The sequence below is a fragment of the Falco biarmicus genome, chromosome 3 (assembly GCF_023638135.1).
Source record: "Falco biarmicus isolate bFalBia1 chromosome 3, bFalBia1.pri, whole genome shotgun sequence".
In the NCBI taxonomy this organism is placed as follows: Eukaryota; Metazoa; Chordata; class Aves; order Falconiformes; family Falconidae; genus Falco; species Falco biarmicus.
In genome coordinates this window covers 87,706,799-87,726,364 of record NC_079290.1, presented here as the reverse complement: position 1 = coordinate 87,726,364, position 19,566 = coordinate 87,706,799, and the positions used below count along the sequence as shown (strand labels likewise).

General features: G+C 39.1%; 1 protein-coding gene across 6 annotated transcripts in view; it reads left to right on the top strand.

Annotated features, from left to right (window-relative positions):
- DENND3 (DENN domain containing 3) overlaps window positions 1-19,566 on the top strand; it is a 44,682-nt gene that overhangs the window by 3,035 nt on the left and 22,081 nt on the right. For 2 of the 6 annotated variants that reach the window (XM_056333023.1, XM_056333028.1), the window contains exons 2-9: window positions 3,828-4,101; window positions 4,827-4,942; window positions 5,451-5,581; window positions 11,773-11,884; window positions 13,488-13,607; window positions 15,047-15,265; window positions 17,561-17,682; window positions 18,141-18,296. In XM_056333023.1, coding sequence (XP_056188998.1) covers window positions 3,828-4,101; window positions 4,827-4,942; window positions 5,451-5,581; window positions 11,773-11,884; window positions 13,488-13,607; window positions 15,047-15,265; window positions 17,561-17,682; window positions 18,141-18,296 — 1,250 coding nt within the window. Of the gene's footprint in view, window positions 1-3,827; window positions 4,102-4,826; window positions 4,943-5,439; window positions 5,582-11,692; window positions 11,743-11,772; window positions 11,885-13,487; window positions 13,608-15,046; window positions 15,266-17,560; window positions 17,683-18,140; window positions 18,297-19,566 lie in introns of those variants that run through there. The other 4 variants (XM_056333024.1, XM_056333026.1, XM_056333025.1 and 1 more) reach the window with 4 other exon arrangements.

Here is a 19,566-nt window from a genome sequence, read left to right as displayed (position 1 = left end):
GAGACCTTGGCCTCTTTAGCCTGGAGAAGACTGAGAGGGGATCTTTTCAATGTCTGCAAGTGTCAAGAGGATGAGGCCGGGCTCTTTACGGTAGTGCCCAGCAAGAAGAGAAGGGGTAACGGGCACAAACTGCAACACAAGAAGTTCCTTCTGAATATGAGGAAAAACTCTTTAGTTTGCAGGTGAAAGAGCACTGGAACAGGCTGTCCAGAGAGGCTGTGGAGTCTCCTTCTCTGGAGACATTCAAAACCTACCTGGACGAGACTCTGTTCATCCTGCTCTAGGAGACCCTGCTTTAGCAGGGGGTTGGGCTGGGTGATCTCGAGAGGTCCCTTCCAACCAGAGGCCCTGATTTCTGCAGCAGTGAAAAGTGAGTGCGTAATGGCCTGCATCATCAGGACCATAGCTCGTAGGTGAAGGGAAGGGATTATTACTATTATTGTTATTAGTCAATGCTCTTTAGGTCACATCTGGAATACTGTCCCACATTTGGGTACCTTGATACCAGAGAACTGCACGCCAATGGCAGTGAGACCAGAAGAAGCTACCCTATATGAGGGCTGAAGCACAAGGATGGAAGAATCTCCTTCCTAAGGGATTTCTGAAACTTGACTGGACGAGACCTAATGTAACCTGATTTAACTTCAAAGTTACCATTGCTTTGAGCAAAGGGTTGCACTAGAACTTCCAGAGGTCTCTTCCAACCTAAGTATTCGAAGTCTTCATACTTTTCCCTGCCCAGTTATTCCTTAAAGAAGCTCGTTCTTTCGTGGCATTTAAAACAATATTAACTTCTTCAGTGATGACGAGAATGAGATCAAGGAAACACCAAATAGCTGAGATCACACTCTAATCTGTGGTTTCAACACACTACTTCTTGTTTGTGTCTAAAATAGTGTGGTCAGTGTAAAAAGTCTTGTCTGTTCTGTATGGCATCATTGTTACAGGAACATAATTGGTAAATGGGGATGGACCAATGTCCCTGATTTCTGGAATCTTGCAGAATTACAGGGAAGAAAAGGCATTAGTATTTATAAGAGGTTATGCATGATGCAAGGACATTTGATAGTAAAAAGCGATAGAGGAGAAGCATTTCGAAATGAAGAATTAACAGTAGAAGCAAAGACTACAAAGTGTTCAAAGAATAGTAGAAACAAGTGACTGTTGCTCTGTTGCTGCCTGCTCACTATCTCTGAACTGAAAGTGTAAGAAAGTACAACTTTGGCTGCAGATGTTAATACGAGCCAACTTGGATGCTGATTGACTGAGTCGCTGGGTCAGTGACAATGCTGACTGTGCTTTTTCTGGGGCGGGGGCTGATGGAAAATGGTGTTTAATGCCTCTGTTGTAGTTCAAGACATTAAGGACCTGCAATTTTAGAAGCTTGTAGGCTGTGAGGCTATTAAATTGCTGGCTGTCATCCAGCACTTGTATCACAGAGATTCCTTCAATGTAAGTCAGGGATTGCCCTCTCAAAGCAACTTTGTATGGAAACCTCTGCAGGGCAAATCTGCCAAATTAAGATTGCTACTGTTTGAATAGGTCAGTGGTTTTTTTGCATAACAGCCTCAGGGCTGATCGATAATTGTTCATTTGCTTCTGAAATGTTGAGCTGCATGTTATTTTGAGTGATCCTGTTGGATTTATCTGCGTTTCCAGTTTATTCACTTGATATGGATGTCAGCTGCCAGCTAAGGAAAATGACACAAAGTTTTTAGCATGGCAGGATCTGTCACTGAGTACCCCAGTTTGTAATGTGCTTTTGTTGTGGTTTAACCTTGGCTGGTAATTAAGTGCCACACAGCTGCTCACTCACTCCACCCTCACCCAGAGGGCTGGGAAGGAGAATCGGAGAGGAATGCAAAACTCTGGTGTTGAGGTAAGAGCAATTTAATAATTGAGATAAAATAAAAACAAAAGAACAATAATAATAACAGTTATAATGAAAAGAAGGGAGAGGAATGAAAATCCAAAGGGAAGTGAGAACAGAAAACAAGTGATACACAATATAATTGCTCACCACCCACTGACCAGCCAGTCCCCCAGAAATGATCCACAGGCCCTGGCCAACTCACCCAGTTTATATACAGAGCGTGGCGTCCAATGGTATGGAATATCCCTCTGGCTAGTTGGGGTCAGCTGTCCTGGCTGTCCCCCTCCCTGTTTCTTGTGCCCCTCCAGCCTTCATGCTGGCAGGGCCTAAGGAACTGCAAAGTCCTTGACTTTGTGAAAACACTATTTAGCAACAACTAAAACCATCAGTGGGTTACCAACATTATTCTCATACTAAATCCAAAACGCAGCACTGCACTAGCTACTAATAAGAAAATTATCCCAGCCAAAACCAGGACAGCTTTTTAAGGTAATTCCTGTCTTCTGAATATCCCAGTGGATACTTCCTGAAGTTTTATCTTTTCCACTCTAATCTCTTTCTAGTTCAGGCTCTGTGTTTATTAAAAGTATTTTTTCACTTGTTATTTTTATTGAAGTACTTTGTTTCAAGTATCCTAGTATAGAATATGGTGGAGCTTATGATACAGTAACAACTATATCATGAAGGTAAGTATTCCTTCGCATTTTTCCTGTGATGCTCAAATGTGAAGAAGACTACTGGTGGACTCATCTACTAGGACAAATAACCTGAGACTTTCTGTTCCAAAACTTGGATGGAGGAAGATTGGCTTCAGTGAAACAATAGAGCTTTTTATGTCGTAGCTATTTTAAAAAGCAGGGAAATTGAGAGAGGCCAGCATTGATTCTGAAGGAACATCTTACATACAATACTGATGCTTTTACCTTCAGACACGATGAATGCAGCATGTATGCTGCATCTGTCTTTGAATTAGTTAGCAAAAAGTTGAAAATGAAACAGCTTTTTAGCCACAGTTAGCTTGCCTTTCCTGTTTCCAAATATCCGTTGACTAAACAAGGCTTTTTTTTTTTTTTTTTTTTTACTTGCTGTTTTGACCTTGCAGGAAGAATTAAAATAGCAGTGAAGTAATTGAAAATGCAGCTACTTGTCTCTACTGCAGGGTCAAGAATACAAAAAGTGCTTGCAAGTACAAGGAAATCTCCTCTTCTGATTGCTTCCTCCACAGGTCTTTCATAGTCAAGCTGCAAGGCGTTTCAGTGCAGTAGTACTTTAAATGCTGCCTCCTGAAGAATGTTGCAATTTTATATATGCTCTTGGGATGCCTGTTGCACTTAGTCATCGGTATACAGAGGTTTTTTCATGGCTTCATGTTGTACAGTGTCTTAAAATTGTGTTTATTGTAACAGTGATTGTAAGTTTTAATTGTACTTTCTTAATTGTCTTATAAAATTAAAAGTTGTCATGTGAAACCTTATGTGTTTTCTTGGTGGTGTTTTTTTCCTGTAGTAGTTATTCTCCCTTAATATGTCACTTTCCCTAAAAATGAACAAAGGCTTATCTAGGCAGTTCAGTTGGTTTTCTTTGTTTTTGTGTATTTGTTGCTTGGTTCTGCTTACTACCAGTGTTTATTTTAAGTATAGCTTACATTTCAAAGGAGGAAATACAGTGTTTGATATTTGTTAGTTTTCTTGTGCCAAAGGTGTAATACTGATATGGTGCATTTTGAATGATGAGGAATGATTCTTTACCTACTGAAAATGCCCAGAGTATTCCCTATGTGTTAACATACATGAAGCAAGAAATTAGAAGGAAAAATCAAATATTTAGGAAGAAGAAAAAATGTAGTCTAAAGCCACAGCTTAAGGGGTGGAGAGAAAACAGGGCTAAAAATAGTTTTAAAAAAATATTAGGATGAGTGTCAACTTAGTGGTTGTTTGTTTTGTTTTTTTTATAGGGTACACAAAGAAAACCCAAAAGTCTTCCTCCTCTTGATCCGGAAGTTCTTTCTGTATTTGTGCCACCATTTATCAGCAGAGATGATATTCAGGTGATTAATGCTGGTAATAACTTGAATAAAAGCAAACGCCGATCTTTCCGAAAGAAAAAGGAGAGACCAAAGATTGAAAATGTCAAGAGTCTCAATGGGGAGCAGAAAGCACCTGACGCTGAAGACATCACAGTTCCAAAGGACATTGATCTTATTGGTTTGCCACAGCTATGCTTCCCAGGTACAGTAGAGTTTACGCTTTTTAATGAGAACTGTTTTAATACATATTTGTTGACCCATAGTACAGCCAATTTTTTTTATGATCTTATCTATCTCTTTGTCTTTCCCAGTATAAAAAGTGTGTCTGTGTGTGAGCAGGTCAGTGATGAAAGCAGCTGTTAACTGGAATGGGTGTGCTTACTCTGTATGGCCACATTATGTGAAACGGATCTATTAGCAGTAGTAGCTGCAACACCTGCAAGAGAGGGAAGTTGAAAGTCACTTTACCCCTTATGGGTAAATCTGAGTTAGAATGAAATGCACACTTTTAAAATCCACGCCCTCCCTGCCCCATGACCAAATACCCTTTCGCTTTTCATTTGCTGTGAAGATATACCTGAGGTAGTGACTGTTTCCTCCAGGTTTAATTGCAGAAATTTTAATATTCATGTCACTATTGCAGATCTTACAAACATCTTGAAAGGAAAAAAAAAAGGGAACAAAATCCATCTATTGTATTTTGCCACTTAAAATGAAGAATAATTACATAATATTTTTCTTCCTCAGTGATGTGCAGCCTTTGTAACAACCCTTGGATCAAACGGACTGTATACATGCATTTTAATCCCTTGAAATGAGACATTTCTCTTGAAATTAAGTGGAAATGTGCAGTATTTGTCATTAATTGCTTTCCAAGCAGCTGTAGTTAAATATGTAGTTAAAAAAAGGTTTCTGCCTTCATTGCAGGAGGACTTTATGTAACTTCTGAATCAAAAGAGGACCACATTCATTTCCTGGTCTTCACAGATGTCTGTGGTAACAGAACATACGGTGTTGTTGCACAGTATTACCAGCCTATGCAAGTATGTTCCTTAACTCATGCTTTTATTAAAATATATTAAAAGATACATAAAAAAAAACATTTTGAGAATAATTTCAGGTTTAAATTATGAAATTAGTGAACAGATACGTTTTTATGTTAGTAGGAATACCGAACTAATTGTACTTTATATTGTCATTGTATATTAAGTACATTGGAACAGCATTGCATTGGGAGGAACTGTTATGGATTTCAGTTAGGAGTTTTGAATATTTAGGAGCAGACTTTGTCCCTTCGATGATTTTTTTTTTTTTTTTTGGTGAAGATTGTACCCTGTTTTCTTTCTGAATATCTTTTGTGCTGAAATTCTTTTTAATACGTATGTCTGGGTCTTGTGGGCTGGCATTTTTCTGGAGGGCCTAAGGGAGATAGACATCCAAATCCCCTGGAAATTTAGAGGGAATTGGGTATCATATCTCTATGGTTCTCAAGACAATATGAGCTATAAATTAATGATTAACATAAATACATAATCTGTAGTTTTCTTGCAGGATGGCTGTATTTCGCTGGCCCATTGGGAATCTGCGCAGACTGGGAAGGTGCCTGTCTGTTTTGTACCATTTGCTGTTTGTGTTATATCCAGATATCCATATTTTAATGCCCTCAAGGATTGTCTTTCTTGGTAAGGCTTGCTGTGCTGTGTGCTTCTCAAAGTCACTGTGCTGGTTTTAATATGTGAATTTGCATCATGTGGTCAGGATAGCTGCATAATACTAAAGCGGGTGTTAGTTCTCTGTTACAGTAGTGTGAGGTGTGTGCGAGGGTGTATTGTGGTTCAACCCCAGCTGGCAACTAAGTACCACACAGCTTCTGGCTCACCCCTCCTCCCCACCCCCAGTGGGATGGGGAGGAACATCCCAGGAAAAAGGTAAAACTTGAGGGTTGAGGTAAGAACAATTTAATAATTGAAATAAAATAATAACATCATCATCATCATCAATTGTAATGAAAAAGAGAGAGTAAAATCCAAAGAGAAGAAAAAAACCCAAGTGATGTACAAAACGACTGCTCACCACCCGCTGACCAAGGCCCAGCCAGTCCCTGAGCACCAGTCAGCAGGCCCTGACCAACTCCCGCCTGTTAATATACCAAGCACGGCATGGAATACCTCTGGCCAGTTTGGCTGAGCTGTCCTGGCTGTGTCCCCTCCCGATTTTTTTGTGGCCCTCCAGCCTTCTTACTGGCAGGGCCTAAGAAACTGCAAAGTCTTTGACTTAGTATCAACTGTACTTAGCAACAACTGAAAACGTGCTATGTGTGTTACCAACGTTATTCTTATACTAAATCCAAAACACAGCATTGTACCAACTACTGGGAAGAAAATTGACTCTGTACCAGACAAAACCAGGACAGAGAGGAAAAGAAGAAAGGTAATGTGAATGTTACCAGAGAGTAAGCACAAGTTCTAAATATCAAGGAAATTAGTGATGTTGTCTTTGTTTTCTTTGAGGTTATTGTAGAAAATACTAACTTGCAGGAAATAGATTTTGCAGATTTTGGTGGCTGGTGTTTTGTTTTTGTTTAGGGTTTTTTTGTTTTGTTTTTTTTTTTGGAAGAGAGTTGACTATAATTTTACCACACTAGTGGAAATCACTTGGAAAGCACAAACCCTTCTTTACAGTGCACCAAATAAATGTCCTAAGAACATGAATATATGTATTGATAAGCAGTTAATGACACTTTAACTGAATAATCCAAGTCATTTGAGGGAGTATAGTGAGTACTTCCCTGTCGTAGATCTAGGAGCAAAAATCTTAGGATACAGAATACTTCATGGATTAGAAACACTTAAACACTCTGCAGTGTAGGTGAGTTAAAAGATAAGTGAATCTGGGTCTGTCTTATTATTTAGTAATTTAACTTCTTTTGAGGTTGTGTGTTGCTTTAAACTGCTAAAATCCATGAACTTCCATTCTGAAGCGTATTAAAAACTCCTTGCGTTGGGGAGCCTGTCTCTGTACGCTGGACATTACTGGGTGATCTTTACTTGTGGGCCAAAGGTAGAAGAGTTTTTTTTCACCAAATTCCAGTCAAGCTTTCTAGAGTCAAATTTGAAGTCAGGTGTTTTCCTTTTGCAGGTCTTTGCTGCTTATACGGAAGATGAAAGATGTTAGTGTTTTAGGTTGGAGTTTGAGTCTTCCAGCTTGTTCTGCCAGTGGTTGGTGTGTTGAACAGATGAGCAAGCAAGGGTGTGCTTTCTGGGCACTAGCTGAGGTGCATCACTAGCCCCTAACCTGACTCCGTAACAGGATGAGACCTGAGCACTCATTTCCTCACCCCACGCACCTCTTCTTCCCAGTGCTGTGGGCTTGGAACTGTTTGGAGCACTGACTGGCTTTCCCTGGCTTTTCCATGGTTGAAGAGAGCCCTGGAGGAACAAAGCAGTGCCGCTTGGGCAATTCAGATGTTGCCATCAAAAAAACTGCGATAGCAGAAAAGAGTCACTCTGGCAGCCCTTAAGTATGAGCAAACACACCACTCATGGTGTTCACCCTACCCTTTGCTCTGTCATTTTCAAAGCGTTAGTGAAGGGGTTTAATGTGAGTGAGGGACTTCAACATGTTGGAAACTATGTAGGCACAGGTTAGTGTGAAATTGTGATGAGCTGTAAAAAGAATAGAAAGAAAGTGTTTGTTTCCCTTTCTCCTTTCCTGATCAGGTCACTTTTCCCACTTCTTATGTTTAAGCCAGTTGTATCTGTTGTTGGTATTGCAGGAGCTGATTCATTGCTGTCTTTTTATAGCCTCAAATCTCAAACACTAATCTGCGTATGTAGCTCTTACAGCTGTATACCTGAGCTGTGGTGCTCTGCTGTTTATATCCAGTCTTTGTAACAGGACTCATGCTTTTATGCTGTCAATTCAGTCTGTATGAGGGTGCACTGCAGATGAGCTTTCCACCTGGTGGGAAATAGGGTAGATTCAGCTTTACCGTTATGGTGTTCGTCAGTGGTTTATATAGTATATCCATAAATGAGTAATTGCTTCTCTAAAGTGAGACATCTCTGAGCTGGGAGAAGCAGTCAGTTTGCAAATGGATTTTTTAGAGCCCACTGAGGGAGAAGTGGGATAACATTTAAGAGAACCATGGAAAATTCCAGAGGTTACAAAGCTGTTTCTAGATCTCATGTTTGTTTAGAGCAGACAGGAACCAGGTGGAGTTAACTCTCTAGAGATGCAAGCTTTGCCTCTGGTGGGTATTTTAAACATCATAATTAAACATCTCTGGGTTGATCATATGTAGTAGGGTTTTGCAGCTATTTAAAGCATTAATGTCCAAGCTAACTACTATGGATGGCTTTCCCCTTTAAGCTGAATCTGTGCTGGTTTCAAAGGGGAGTTCAGATTTATCAGTAACCTGCCATCTAAGCTTTAAGTGTTTTGTAGATATGTGAATAATTATAGAGGAGTTTTCAGCAGGACAGTAGCCTTCCACATTAGTACTCTATGTTGTCCTGGGCATTTAACAGGGGAGTTTGTCATATACCTGCACAGCTTTTCTCTTTCCTTTTTGCTGCTGCATCTGAATGTGAGGTGCAAGTCTGTGTAACTGGCAGGAGAGGGGGAATGCAAGTGACAAAGCTGTATTTGATGCTGGTGTTTCCCATTGCACTGGAAACTCAAACTGATTAAGTTTCCATTATAATTTCCTCTGGATTTTTTTTTCTTAAATATCATAATCACCACATATTTTCTTTGATACTATTTGATAGATAATTTCAGGATGTCTGCCCTTACATTTTTTTGGAAAAGATATTTTGCTGTGCTAGAGTATACTTGAGTGGGAGTAAAGGAAGGGGTGGAGAGGTACTGTTTTTCCTTGTTTTGATTGAGTCACTGAAATTTTTCCGTATGGCATGAAACAGCTGCTGGGATGTATGGCCGTTCTGAATGTGATATAAGCAATTACAGTAAAGACAACTATGATGTATTTTCAGTGTAGTGCCCTGTACAGCTGGGGATGTTTCAGCTTTTTGTAACATTACAAAACATTGATGTTGTTTTCCTGTAAACCAGAAAGGGAGTTATTGTCATTTTGGATGCCTTAACTGTAATCAGGTGGCCAAATAGTTAAAAATTTAATTAAATGTTTTTGTTGACTGAGTGTACTCAAGTAGTAGTTCCTATATACTTAAGTAATAATGTGTTCAGTGCACTTCTATCTTTGGTGTACTTCAGTGGTGTTTTGCAGGATGCTTCAACATTAATTGTTCTGCAAGTCTGGGGATTTGAAAACACTTGCTGGTGGACCTCAAACCGCTTATTTCTAGTGTATAGCCCTTTCCTCATGAGAACTAGCTGAAGAACACTAATTGTCATTGCTAATGACGGCCTGATGTTGAAGTAGCTTCTAAAGGGGTTCTGCTTTCATTCAGGATCTTTGTGCAGCAACAGATTTCATTCTCCTCCAGAATTCTTCTATGCCTATCTTCTTCTTTCCAGGACCTGCAGTGCACAGGATTGCTTATAGGTGGGGTGGTACTTGTTCTCATTCAGAACAGTCCTTAAAGGTATTTTATAATCTTAAACGTTCTCGGATAAAAATCCATGTTCCTAAAACTTTTTCAGATGGCATAGTAAAAGCCATAACTGAAAACTGAGGTTAAACTGACATGCAAAGGCAACATTCAACTATAAATCCTTGTAGGTGCTTTGAACTGCAAGAACTTGCAGACTTTCAACATAGAATAGGAAGACCTTCATTATTGTGCAATTAATTTTTAAACTAAAATATTACTATTATACAGTGCTTTCAAATCTGGAACAATTTGAATGGAGTGTGTCTGCCTTTCTCCAAAGCAAGCAGATGTGCATCTAGAGTGTTTCACAACACTGTGACTGTTGGATTATTCTACATTATTTGAAAAGATTCAATTTTAAATTGAGAGGTTTTGGCGCTTTGCACAGGTAGTTTTGCCTCAATCTGTAACACTGCGTGAAAAGTGAAATATTCCTGGCAGTAATCCCCTTCTGGATGAACTCCCATCTTGGATGGATGAATAGGCTTCATTCAAACAGTAAATCTTCCAACCTGTGTATTAGTCCTTTCAGCTGCCTTGAGGAAAGGTGGAACTGTGGAAATAGCTTACAGCACTGCGGTCGTACAAAGGACCTATTCTTAGATGTTCTTGCTTTCTGAAATATCTGTCTGTGGACAGTTAATAGAGGTAATGGAAGGTTCATAAACTCCTTAGCTCTCCACTTTAATGTTTTAGAGATTACTTCATTTATTTCAGCAGACGTTTGCAGTGCAGACCTGTCAAATGCTATTATGTTGCATTAATGGACACAGTGTACTGACTAGGGAGCACTTTACCTTCTTTTCTGTACATCAGCTGCTTTTTCAGTGTCAGAGTCAGGTTGTTTCTGTTGTTAACATTGACTGAATGTGTTGATATGTGCTTTATGTCTAAAAAAAAAAAAAACACACCAGAAAAGAAAAAAAACCCCAAGCATGCTACCTATGCTCTTGGGCCGCACCTAGGGCATTACAAAGTGTGACAGCGTATTTGTTTAAATTGATGGCTCTGCTATCAGTTTTTTCTTTGGTAATTCTCAATTTTCCTTCTTCATCTGCACCCCTGAATAGCTGATTGGCTTTTTTGGGGATATGTGTAACAGCCTAGTACTCAGCCCAGGGCAGTTTCCAAATGTGAATTTGTGAATTTAAATGTCTCATTAATATTGATTAAAAGTTCAGTAGTATATGGCAGAATATTTTTATTCTGGAATCTAAGTGCCATACACAAATACAATGTCCTGAATTCTAATATACCTCTTGACCTACTCGGCTGCTTTCTAGACCACTTTATTCCTGAAGAGCAAGTATTCTTCTGCATGAAACCAGTAAAACCAAACTGAAACAAAACTGCAAGGGAGAATATAACCATTTTAAGTTCCTAGTTTCTGTATATATAGACTTGCAGGCTTAAATTTCTGATTTTGTAAAGGTTTGGGGTTTTTTGGGTTTAGGTGTGGTTTTTGGGGGGTTGAGTGATTGGGGTTTTTTTGCTATAAATATATATTCAATCTTGAATAAAATGCCCTTTCTGACTACAAACTTGTTAATTGTTACATTTCAGAAATGCAGTTAGACTTAATGGTTTGCAGTCTTAATAATGTGTATGTTTAAATGTTCATGAATTGATCTGGTAATAACATAAGCTGCATGACCTTTGTGGCTTTGACACAGCAAGGGTAATGGTAATACTGTTCTAAAATAGAAACATTTGGCAGGTTTGCATAACTGTATTTGTTCTTTTACAGTTAGGAACAATAGCAAAGAGCAGTGTTCCTGCAGGCTTAGGCTTTACGCTAGATATGGTTCTTGCTTCACACTCCTCTGCAGTTAAGCCCATGTCTACAACCTCTCTTTTTCTCTGATGCTATTTTCCATCCCAGAGCTGGTGTCTGGTGCTTGGGATGAGAGAAATGCCATGGCACTGTGTTGCAGCTGTGGGTGTTTTGTTCCTCAAGCAATCTTTAAGACACATTGCTTTAGCTGTGTCTTGCCTCTCCATTTTCTTTGTCATCATGAGACCCAGTGTACTATCTGCATCCCCTGATATATATGATGCAGCAGTATTTTATGCATGCAAGTAAAAAAACCCCTGCTTCTGACATAGCAGCATCATTAAAATTAAATGGAGCCACTAAAGTATCTAATAAATTAGAAATTAATTAGCTGCAGTAATAGCTTCATTGCTTGTAATTTATTATTTATTTTTTTTTAGTTCTAGGTTATCAGCAGAAAGGCACATTTTCTGTTTGCATATTACTGTTTGTAAGTAATTTTTCTATAATTTAATTTCAGCCTACTAGTGCAATTGCAACCTTTCAAGGATTTAGATGTTGAGGAGCACCTAAAAGAATTTGCAGCAAAGTTATTTTTGATACCCAGCCCGCCACCAGGACCACTCCACTTGGTAATCACTGATGCTGAATGTCGTAATTAATTTAACATTATGTTTTATAAAGCGCTAAGATGTTGTTTTCTATAAATTGGGAGCTTTCTTCACTCTCAGGTCAGAGGTTGTACTTGCTGATATAAAATTGATCTCATTACCCGTGCTTTGAAAATAAGGCTGTGCATTATTAGTACCTAAAATAACAGGGTAATCAAGGTGCAGGCTTGAGCACTGGCATACCAGTTGGTCGTGCTGCTTAATTTTTAGTACTCTTCTGGGGAGGATTTGGCTCATGCCAACTGTTTACTGTTTGAGATGATGCCTAGATAGGTCTGGGACAGCGTAGTCTAGCTTGTGATTTCTAGAAGGTCAGCCCACATAATCTTTACTACAGGTGGTTGGAAGCTCCAGTCTGTAACTACTGTAGAAGAATGGAAGCTTGCCTTTCACCTGGACAGTATGGCATTACCATGTCATTGAATACACATGCATGAACTCCAGTAAATCATGTAACTATTTAGTCCACCAAAGTGTGGGAATTGCCCATCTCGTGTCTGATATCAACACACGCTGCCTGATGCGGATGCTTATGGCTATCATCCTGATGGTGTGATGGGTGGACATGCAGCTGTGAGACTGAGAAGTAGTGCAGTCCCTGTGAGAGAGAAGGCGCCAAAGAAATCAGTTGCTTGGAACAACACGTACAGCTGTGGACTTGTTCTTTTTGTGTGTGTGAATGACTCTAGAGAAGCAGAACAGTGTGGAGTGGATTAAATGTTCTGGTGAGTGAATTAAATGTTCTGGATTGGCTGCTGCCTGGATAAGACCTAGCTGAAAGGAGAAACTCACATAAACATTTGTATTCAGTGTAGAAGCTGAGGTGTGTGGGCTGTGTTTGCTTCTTTATAACCCTTCCCAAGTCCAGCTAGATGTTATCTGAAGCAGTGATTTCAGCACACTCTCTCTTTTGACCTCTGAAATGGCTTCTAGGGAAGAAGTGCTTTGGCCATGGACTTCTTAGCTGCTTTCCTTGGCCCTTGGGATGAGGGGTTAGGAGCAGGATTAAAAATAGCATAGATGGAAAATTGTCTGAATGATTGGCTAAACCAGCTGTGACATGCTGAACTATCCGGCACGTGCAGGATCTGGCCTCCAGAGATTTGAGCTAGAGTATGTGAAACACTGAAAGAGCACATTCATTTTGGCTTATTCTATCTTTTTAACATGAGCACCTATGCTCAGCTATTTTTTCTATTTTCTGTATGAATTTTATCAATGCTTTTGATTTCCCAGTTGTATCTACAAATATAAATTCCATTATTTTATTATCTTTATAACAAAGCAAGTTTAATTCTGTTAAAAGAATATATATATACACGCACATACACTTCCAAGGTTTTACTGGTTAAACAACCTATGAGAGTGAAATGAGATAGTCCATGTTAATCTTTCAAACTAGTTATTATGGCTTTCTATTTCAGTTTTCTGCAGTCTGTAAATATCTATTGTCTTGGTCTCAATTAATATTAATATTTTGTAGGTTGGAACTAAAATCCCAAACTATACATGCTGTGGGAGCATTTTCATTAACAACTAAATGGGAAAACATCTGTTATTACAGGTATTTAATATGAAACCACTTCAAATAATAATTCCTTCACGAGAGGATCCAGACAGTCCAATTATTGATTTGGATCTTCATCTTCCATTGCTGTGTTTCAAGCCAAAGCAGGTGCTGCAGGTAAAACTAACTGATACTTTAAAATGTGTTAGACATTGACAGTACTGGTATTAGAAAAAGTAAAAGTGTTTAGTTACCCAAAAAACATTATAAACCCAGGAATTCAAAGTAGTGATAATTCTACATATTAGACACATGGCACAATAAAGTATATTTCTTAGTAAGATATTTTGTTGTTTATAGACCAATTAGATCAAGGCATGCTGGATTTTTCTCCTGTGGTTTAGCAATAGGTATTAAATTTCTTAAGAGTAAGTTTTAAAACATAAATTCCCAAGCTGATTGGCAGATTTTGAGTTCTCATTTCTTGCATTTCTACAAGATTTATAAGAACCTTCTTAATGTGTAAGAAAAGGACCTGTAGGATGGATTGGTAACAATTGGCACTCATACAAATAAAGTGTAAATGATGTAGAAAGAAGTGTGTGTATATGTGTATATATATATATATATATATAAAAGAAGAATAAATACAAACTATTTGCAAAGATTTTTTTCAGTGCTTCATAGAATCTTACGGTAATTTGAGCTTGGAGTGTCCTTTGTAGGTTTCCTGACCCAATTCCCCACTCAAAGGCCACCTGTGAAGTTAGGTTGCTCAAGGTCATCAGTATTATTGGTGCCACTTCCTCTAAAAAGAGCAGGTTGGAGGTCTATTTCCAGGGATGATTGCAAGCTTCCTTAATCCTGAGAGTAGGCAGACTGGTTTATTTTTTGGGATTCTGCCCACATGTGCACGTTATGAATAAAACTATCTCAAATCCTAAATGGTCTTCTGCAGCTGGTGCATCTTGAGCTTTATGAATTTTACATTGGCACCATTGTGAGATGTCGTCTGTGTGCCGTTAGTCTTGGCTTGAATTCATCCCACCTAATTTGAGGCATCTGGTGCTTAGATGCCACTGGATCCCTTTCTGTAAGTGGAAAAGGCTGGACATCTCCAGGTAGCTTCCTGAATTGCTCTGTGAAAGCACTGCTCCCTAGTGGCACTATAAGGAACCTCGACCAGCTGTCATCTGGAATAGATGTTTGGCTGAGATGTCTGAAACGTAAATGGCCTTTGTGTTCACCATCAAAGACAGGTTTGCTTATAGTCTTCATCTGGATACTTTTTAATTGACATTTTATGGTCTAATACTGCGAAAGAAATGCGACAGGTCTGAGTAATTCCAGCTAGATCCTAGCCTTGTTGACATTGGTGGCAAAAGTCTTATTAACTTCCACTGTCACTTCACCACCTCTCCTTTTCTGTTTTCTCCTCCTCTTAGTTTTGTAAGAATCCTTAAGTGGACATTATTTCAGTTTGTAAATATGTAAGGTAGCTATTAAAAAAACAGAACTTGTGAGGCTGAGTTTCACAAGCAGATGAAATATTTGTGCATATCTAGTATGTTCTAGATACAACTCTTTGTAAACATTTAGCATTTTGGTTTTTCCAGATTATGACCTGTATTTTGACTGAACGGAAAATAGTTTTCTTCTCTTCAGATTGGGCTCTGTTGACGCTCGTTGCTGAATGCTTTATGTTGTACCTTCATCCTCTTCAGTGGCAGCACACTTTTGTGCCTATTCTGTCTCGTCAAATGCTGGATTTTGTAATGGCCCCAACATCTTTTCTTATGGGATGTCATATTGATCATTTTGAGGAAGTTAGCACGGTAGGTTTTAGACTATTACCACTCTTGCTGTTCACTATCCCCTTCTTTCAGATGTATGCAGAAACTGGCTTTAGTGTGGCTTTAGGTGTGTGAGAAGGAAAAAAAGTAAAAGTAATGGAGCCATACTGATGTGACCACTGGCTTATTGGAAAAAGCTTATTGTATCCCTTACCTTTCTTTTCTTTGCAGGATAATATAAAGATTTTTGTGAGTTCAAGTTTCATTTGGGCAAAAATTCTCCTTACATGTCATTTGTGTAGTATAAATAGTTTTCCCTCAGATTGGTGAGGTTATTTTTTGCTCAGTCTCGTGTGGGATGAATTAGGTGCCTTTTCCAGGCATCTGGGTTAAGAATTGAGCATGCACTTGAAAATACTCTAATGATGCTGCTGTTCCCCATAGTGGAGTTAATTATTTAATAAAATAAGAAAGAAAAAGCAATGTAAAGAATGTAATCTCACAACTCTTCTGATTTTTTTTCTTGTCTTTTTTTCAGAATATAATTTAATAAAGTCTCTTTCAGTGGGTAACATTATCTTGGTTACCCAAAAAGATTTCAGAAGAACTCAACTTCATAGTAGAGGGCTGATGAGAATCTACTTTTTTGAGGATTTCACATAAGGTTTCTGTGGGTGTTCAAAATGGAACACAGAAAAATTATGTTAATTTTTATTAGATTTATCTATCTGATTATAAGCCAAAGTGACACTGGTCCACCTAGACAAGTCCAAAATAAAAAAATGTTAAAATGAAGGAGATAAATAAGTACAGATTAGAGAACACATTTTTCTTTGATGTAATTGGAAAGATTTTATGTTTACTTTTATATACACTGTGTTGCAGACTGATCTTTAAGGTTATTAAAATTGCAAACTGAGGGATAAGCATGGGCTTTACCTCTGTGTGACTTTTTGTGCATTAGCATGTGTTTCTGTGTTTTGGACTGATACATAAACCCTCCCTCTCTCTATCATCTCACCCTGTCATCCCATGGGGTAAATACAAGAGTAAATGCTCCAAGTGGAGCCTCATCTATGAGCCACAGTCTCTCCAAGAGTATACCTGCTGTGGCATAGACTTATCTACAGCCATAGTCGCTTTGAGGCACACCTGTTCAAGCGTGGCCTTGTCCATGGGCCACAATGCCTTCAGAGACAGACCTGCTCCAGCGTGGCCTTACCCACAGCTGCAGTGCCTTCAGAGGTAGACTTGCTCCAACACGGCCTTACCCCTGGCTGCAGTCCGTCCAGGGGTATACCTGCTCTATTGTGGGCTTATCCATGGCCATGCAGTTTGAGGTGGCCGATCATGTCCTCCCGCACAGCCACTGGTGCTTTAAGGTGTACCTGTTGCAGCAGGGACTTATCCACAGCCACAGATGCTTTGACGTGTACCTTTTCCAGTGTGAACTTATCCTTGGGCCACAGTCCCTTCAGAGGCATACCTGCTGCAGCACAGGCATGACCATGGCCGCAGACACCCTGAGAGACACCTGCTTGGGCATGGGCTTATTCATGGCCACAGATGTTTTGGGGTGTCCTGCTCCTGCATGGACTCATCCGCAGGTCTCAGTCCCTTCGACTCGAGCTCACACTGGATTTCCAGCCTGTCCAGTACAGCAGCACAGAAACAGCAGCAATGCCCTGGCCATCTGCCAGCCCCGGCGCATCGCCATTGATGTTATCAGAGTGTTTCCGGGCACAGCACAGTAAGATGACAAGCAATGCAGCGGTACAGCAAGCAATGAAAGTGAAAAGCAGCCACTAACGAGCTCTAGACTCTTAAGTATACAGTAAGGCAAGCGAGCCCCATGGCAAGCACAGGAGCCTGCTGATTAATAGCTAAACAGCAATAACAGCTATAAATTCAATCCAGTACACTTGAATCGAATCTGGCATTACCTCAACCCCTTCGTGCCTCGTGTTTGGTGACAAAAAGGACTGCCACAAAGCTTTCTGCGAGCCTCTTTGTGTACATATGTATGGCTTTGTGCATATCATCATAATGTATAGCTTTTCAAGGATGGGCTTAGAGATCCAGTATTAATTTAATACTGCATGAAGATCATACTGGGTTAGTAAATGTTTATGTACTGAGATTAATGTCTATTAATGACATTTATCTTTCTTGAAAGTAATTGTTTAGTTATCCATTTTAGTTTGGGAAAGAAGTCAAACCTCTGGTTTACCTCCTTGCTCAAATAATTCATTGTCTGAGGATTAAAGAAAAGAGAACGAATGTCTTTAAAAAAAAAAAAAGTATATTTACAGTCATTCTATTTTCTTTTGTTAAAAGGAAACTGAAGATTTAATTCTAATTAATATAGATAATGGAGATATTACACATTCAAAAGTGGCTGAAGAGGAACCTGAAATTCCAGATGTTCCAGCACAAGCAGCAGAAGCTTTCATAAAAAGGTGAAAAGATTTTGAAGTTGTGTTTATCTTAGTGCATAAATCATGCTTGACATTCTTTCTCTTACTTTGTATTATTTATTATTACACTCTTTCATTCATATAAACCCCACTTTGTTTGATAAGGGAAAACTGAAAATTTCAATTGATGGATTATACAGGTAACTGTAAGCAATAATAATCATAACCAAATTATTTTGCTACACCTGGAATTACTGTTTCTTTTTTTCTTACTGATTATTTTCTGAACTTTACTGTTCTCTACAAAGAAGACTGAGTGCACTGTGGTTTACATGTGCTAATAGGACTTCCAGGAATCTTGTTAGCTTGTCAACACTTGCAAATCAATCTGGCACTTTCTCTGGCTGTAAGATGTGTGAGGCCTAAATGACTCTTTTTAAAAGGTATGAAAAAAATTGTTGGTGTTGGGATGTAACTTGATAATTTTCTTCTCTCTGTAGAGTGGAGAGTCTTCAGCTGCATTATGATTTAGAGCTCTGCCATCAGCGAGCCAGCACAGATCTTGGTGAACTCCAAATGCGTAGAAGGGCTTGGCAACAGAAACTGAATACAGAAGTTCAGCAAACAACTTTGCAGTTAATTGTTAATATCTTCAGGTGGGTGGATATAGTATTTTTTCTTATAAGAGCACATGGTACTGGTTAAGATACTTTTACTGTCACTGAAAATTTTCTTGTTTTGTCTTTCTGTATAGATATTTTATAAATCTTTTAAGTTTTGTGAGGGAATATGAGAAGAACATCCTGCTAACCTGCTGGAATATCAATAATTAAAGTATTTGGGTGCATATACATTGCTAGGACATCTTAGATAAAATTGTTCTAATTTTGAACTTGTATGTCTTTTGTATGAAGATTCCAGGAAGAGAAGCGCAGTCTTCATTTTGTAATTGGGAGGCGTTTAAGGCCCAGTAGAAGTATCAATTTGTAAATGGACACAATCTTGGTCACTTTTGTTAGGGGAAAATTAATTCGAGCCAGACCAGGGTAGAAGAGCTGAAAGCAGAATCGGGAGTTCGAAGCACCTGAGTGTGTTTTGGCTAACTAAACAAATGCTGAGAAAGGATAAAATATCTGGAGAATGCAACCACATGGGAATGAAGGAAGGAGAGGAGCAGTTTAAGCTCAAGGACACAGTCTTGGCACAAGAAATTATTTTTTTAACAATGATGTGGAGTAGGGTTTGGGTTTAGGTTGTTTTTTTCTCCTCTAGAAAAAGGTTCAGCTATGCTAGTTTTCCCTGTTCTTAATCTAATGTAATGTGTTGATACCCATAGTTGCTTTATCTTACCTGTCAGGGTACTGGTTGTAAATTCTGCTACTATTTGCTTGTATATGGGGAGAGAATAGAAGTGTGGTAGGAGATTTGTACAAAAAAAATTGTGGAAAATGGGCAGCTGGTTTGCACATGCTTCATTTCTTTTTGCATAGATACTAACATACTCAACCGTGAAAGTGAAACTGCCTACCTGGTACTTCTAAAGAAATACGGACAGAGGTCAGCAAATAGCTGTGCACATGGCCATGCCCAGCTATTTCTTCCTGCCTTTTGTTGGAGATGGTGCTCCCCACTGGATCAGCTACTCAATGACTCACACGAATGCTCCCTAACACTTTCAGTCAGAAGATGCTGGGTTATTTTATATAGTCCAAATACCAGGTCTCTGATAACCTGCTTGCTTTCGTTGGATCAGCTTAGGGAGCATACATACAAGTGGCTGGGCCCTCCAGGAGGACAATAGCTGCTGGGTGTGGAATATAGAACAGACTTTACAGCAAGCTGGATATGGAAACTGAAATGCATTTACAACCTGTTGTGCTACCACAGTGGGATCTGGTGGATTTCAGTGTTTAGAAACAATATGGT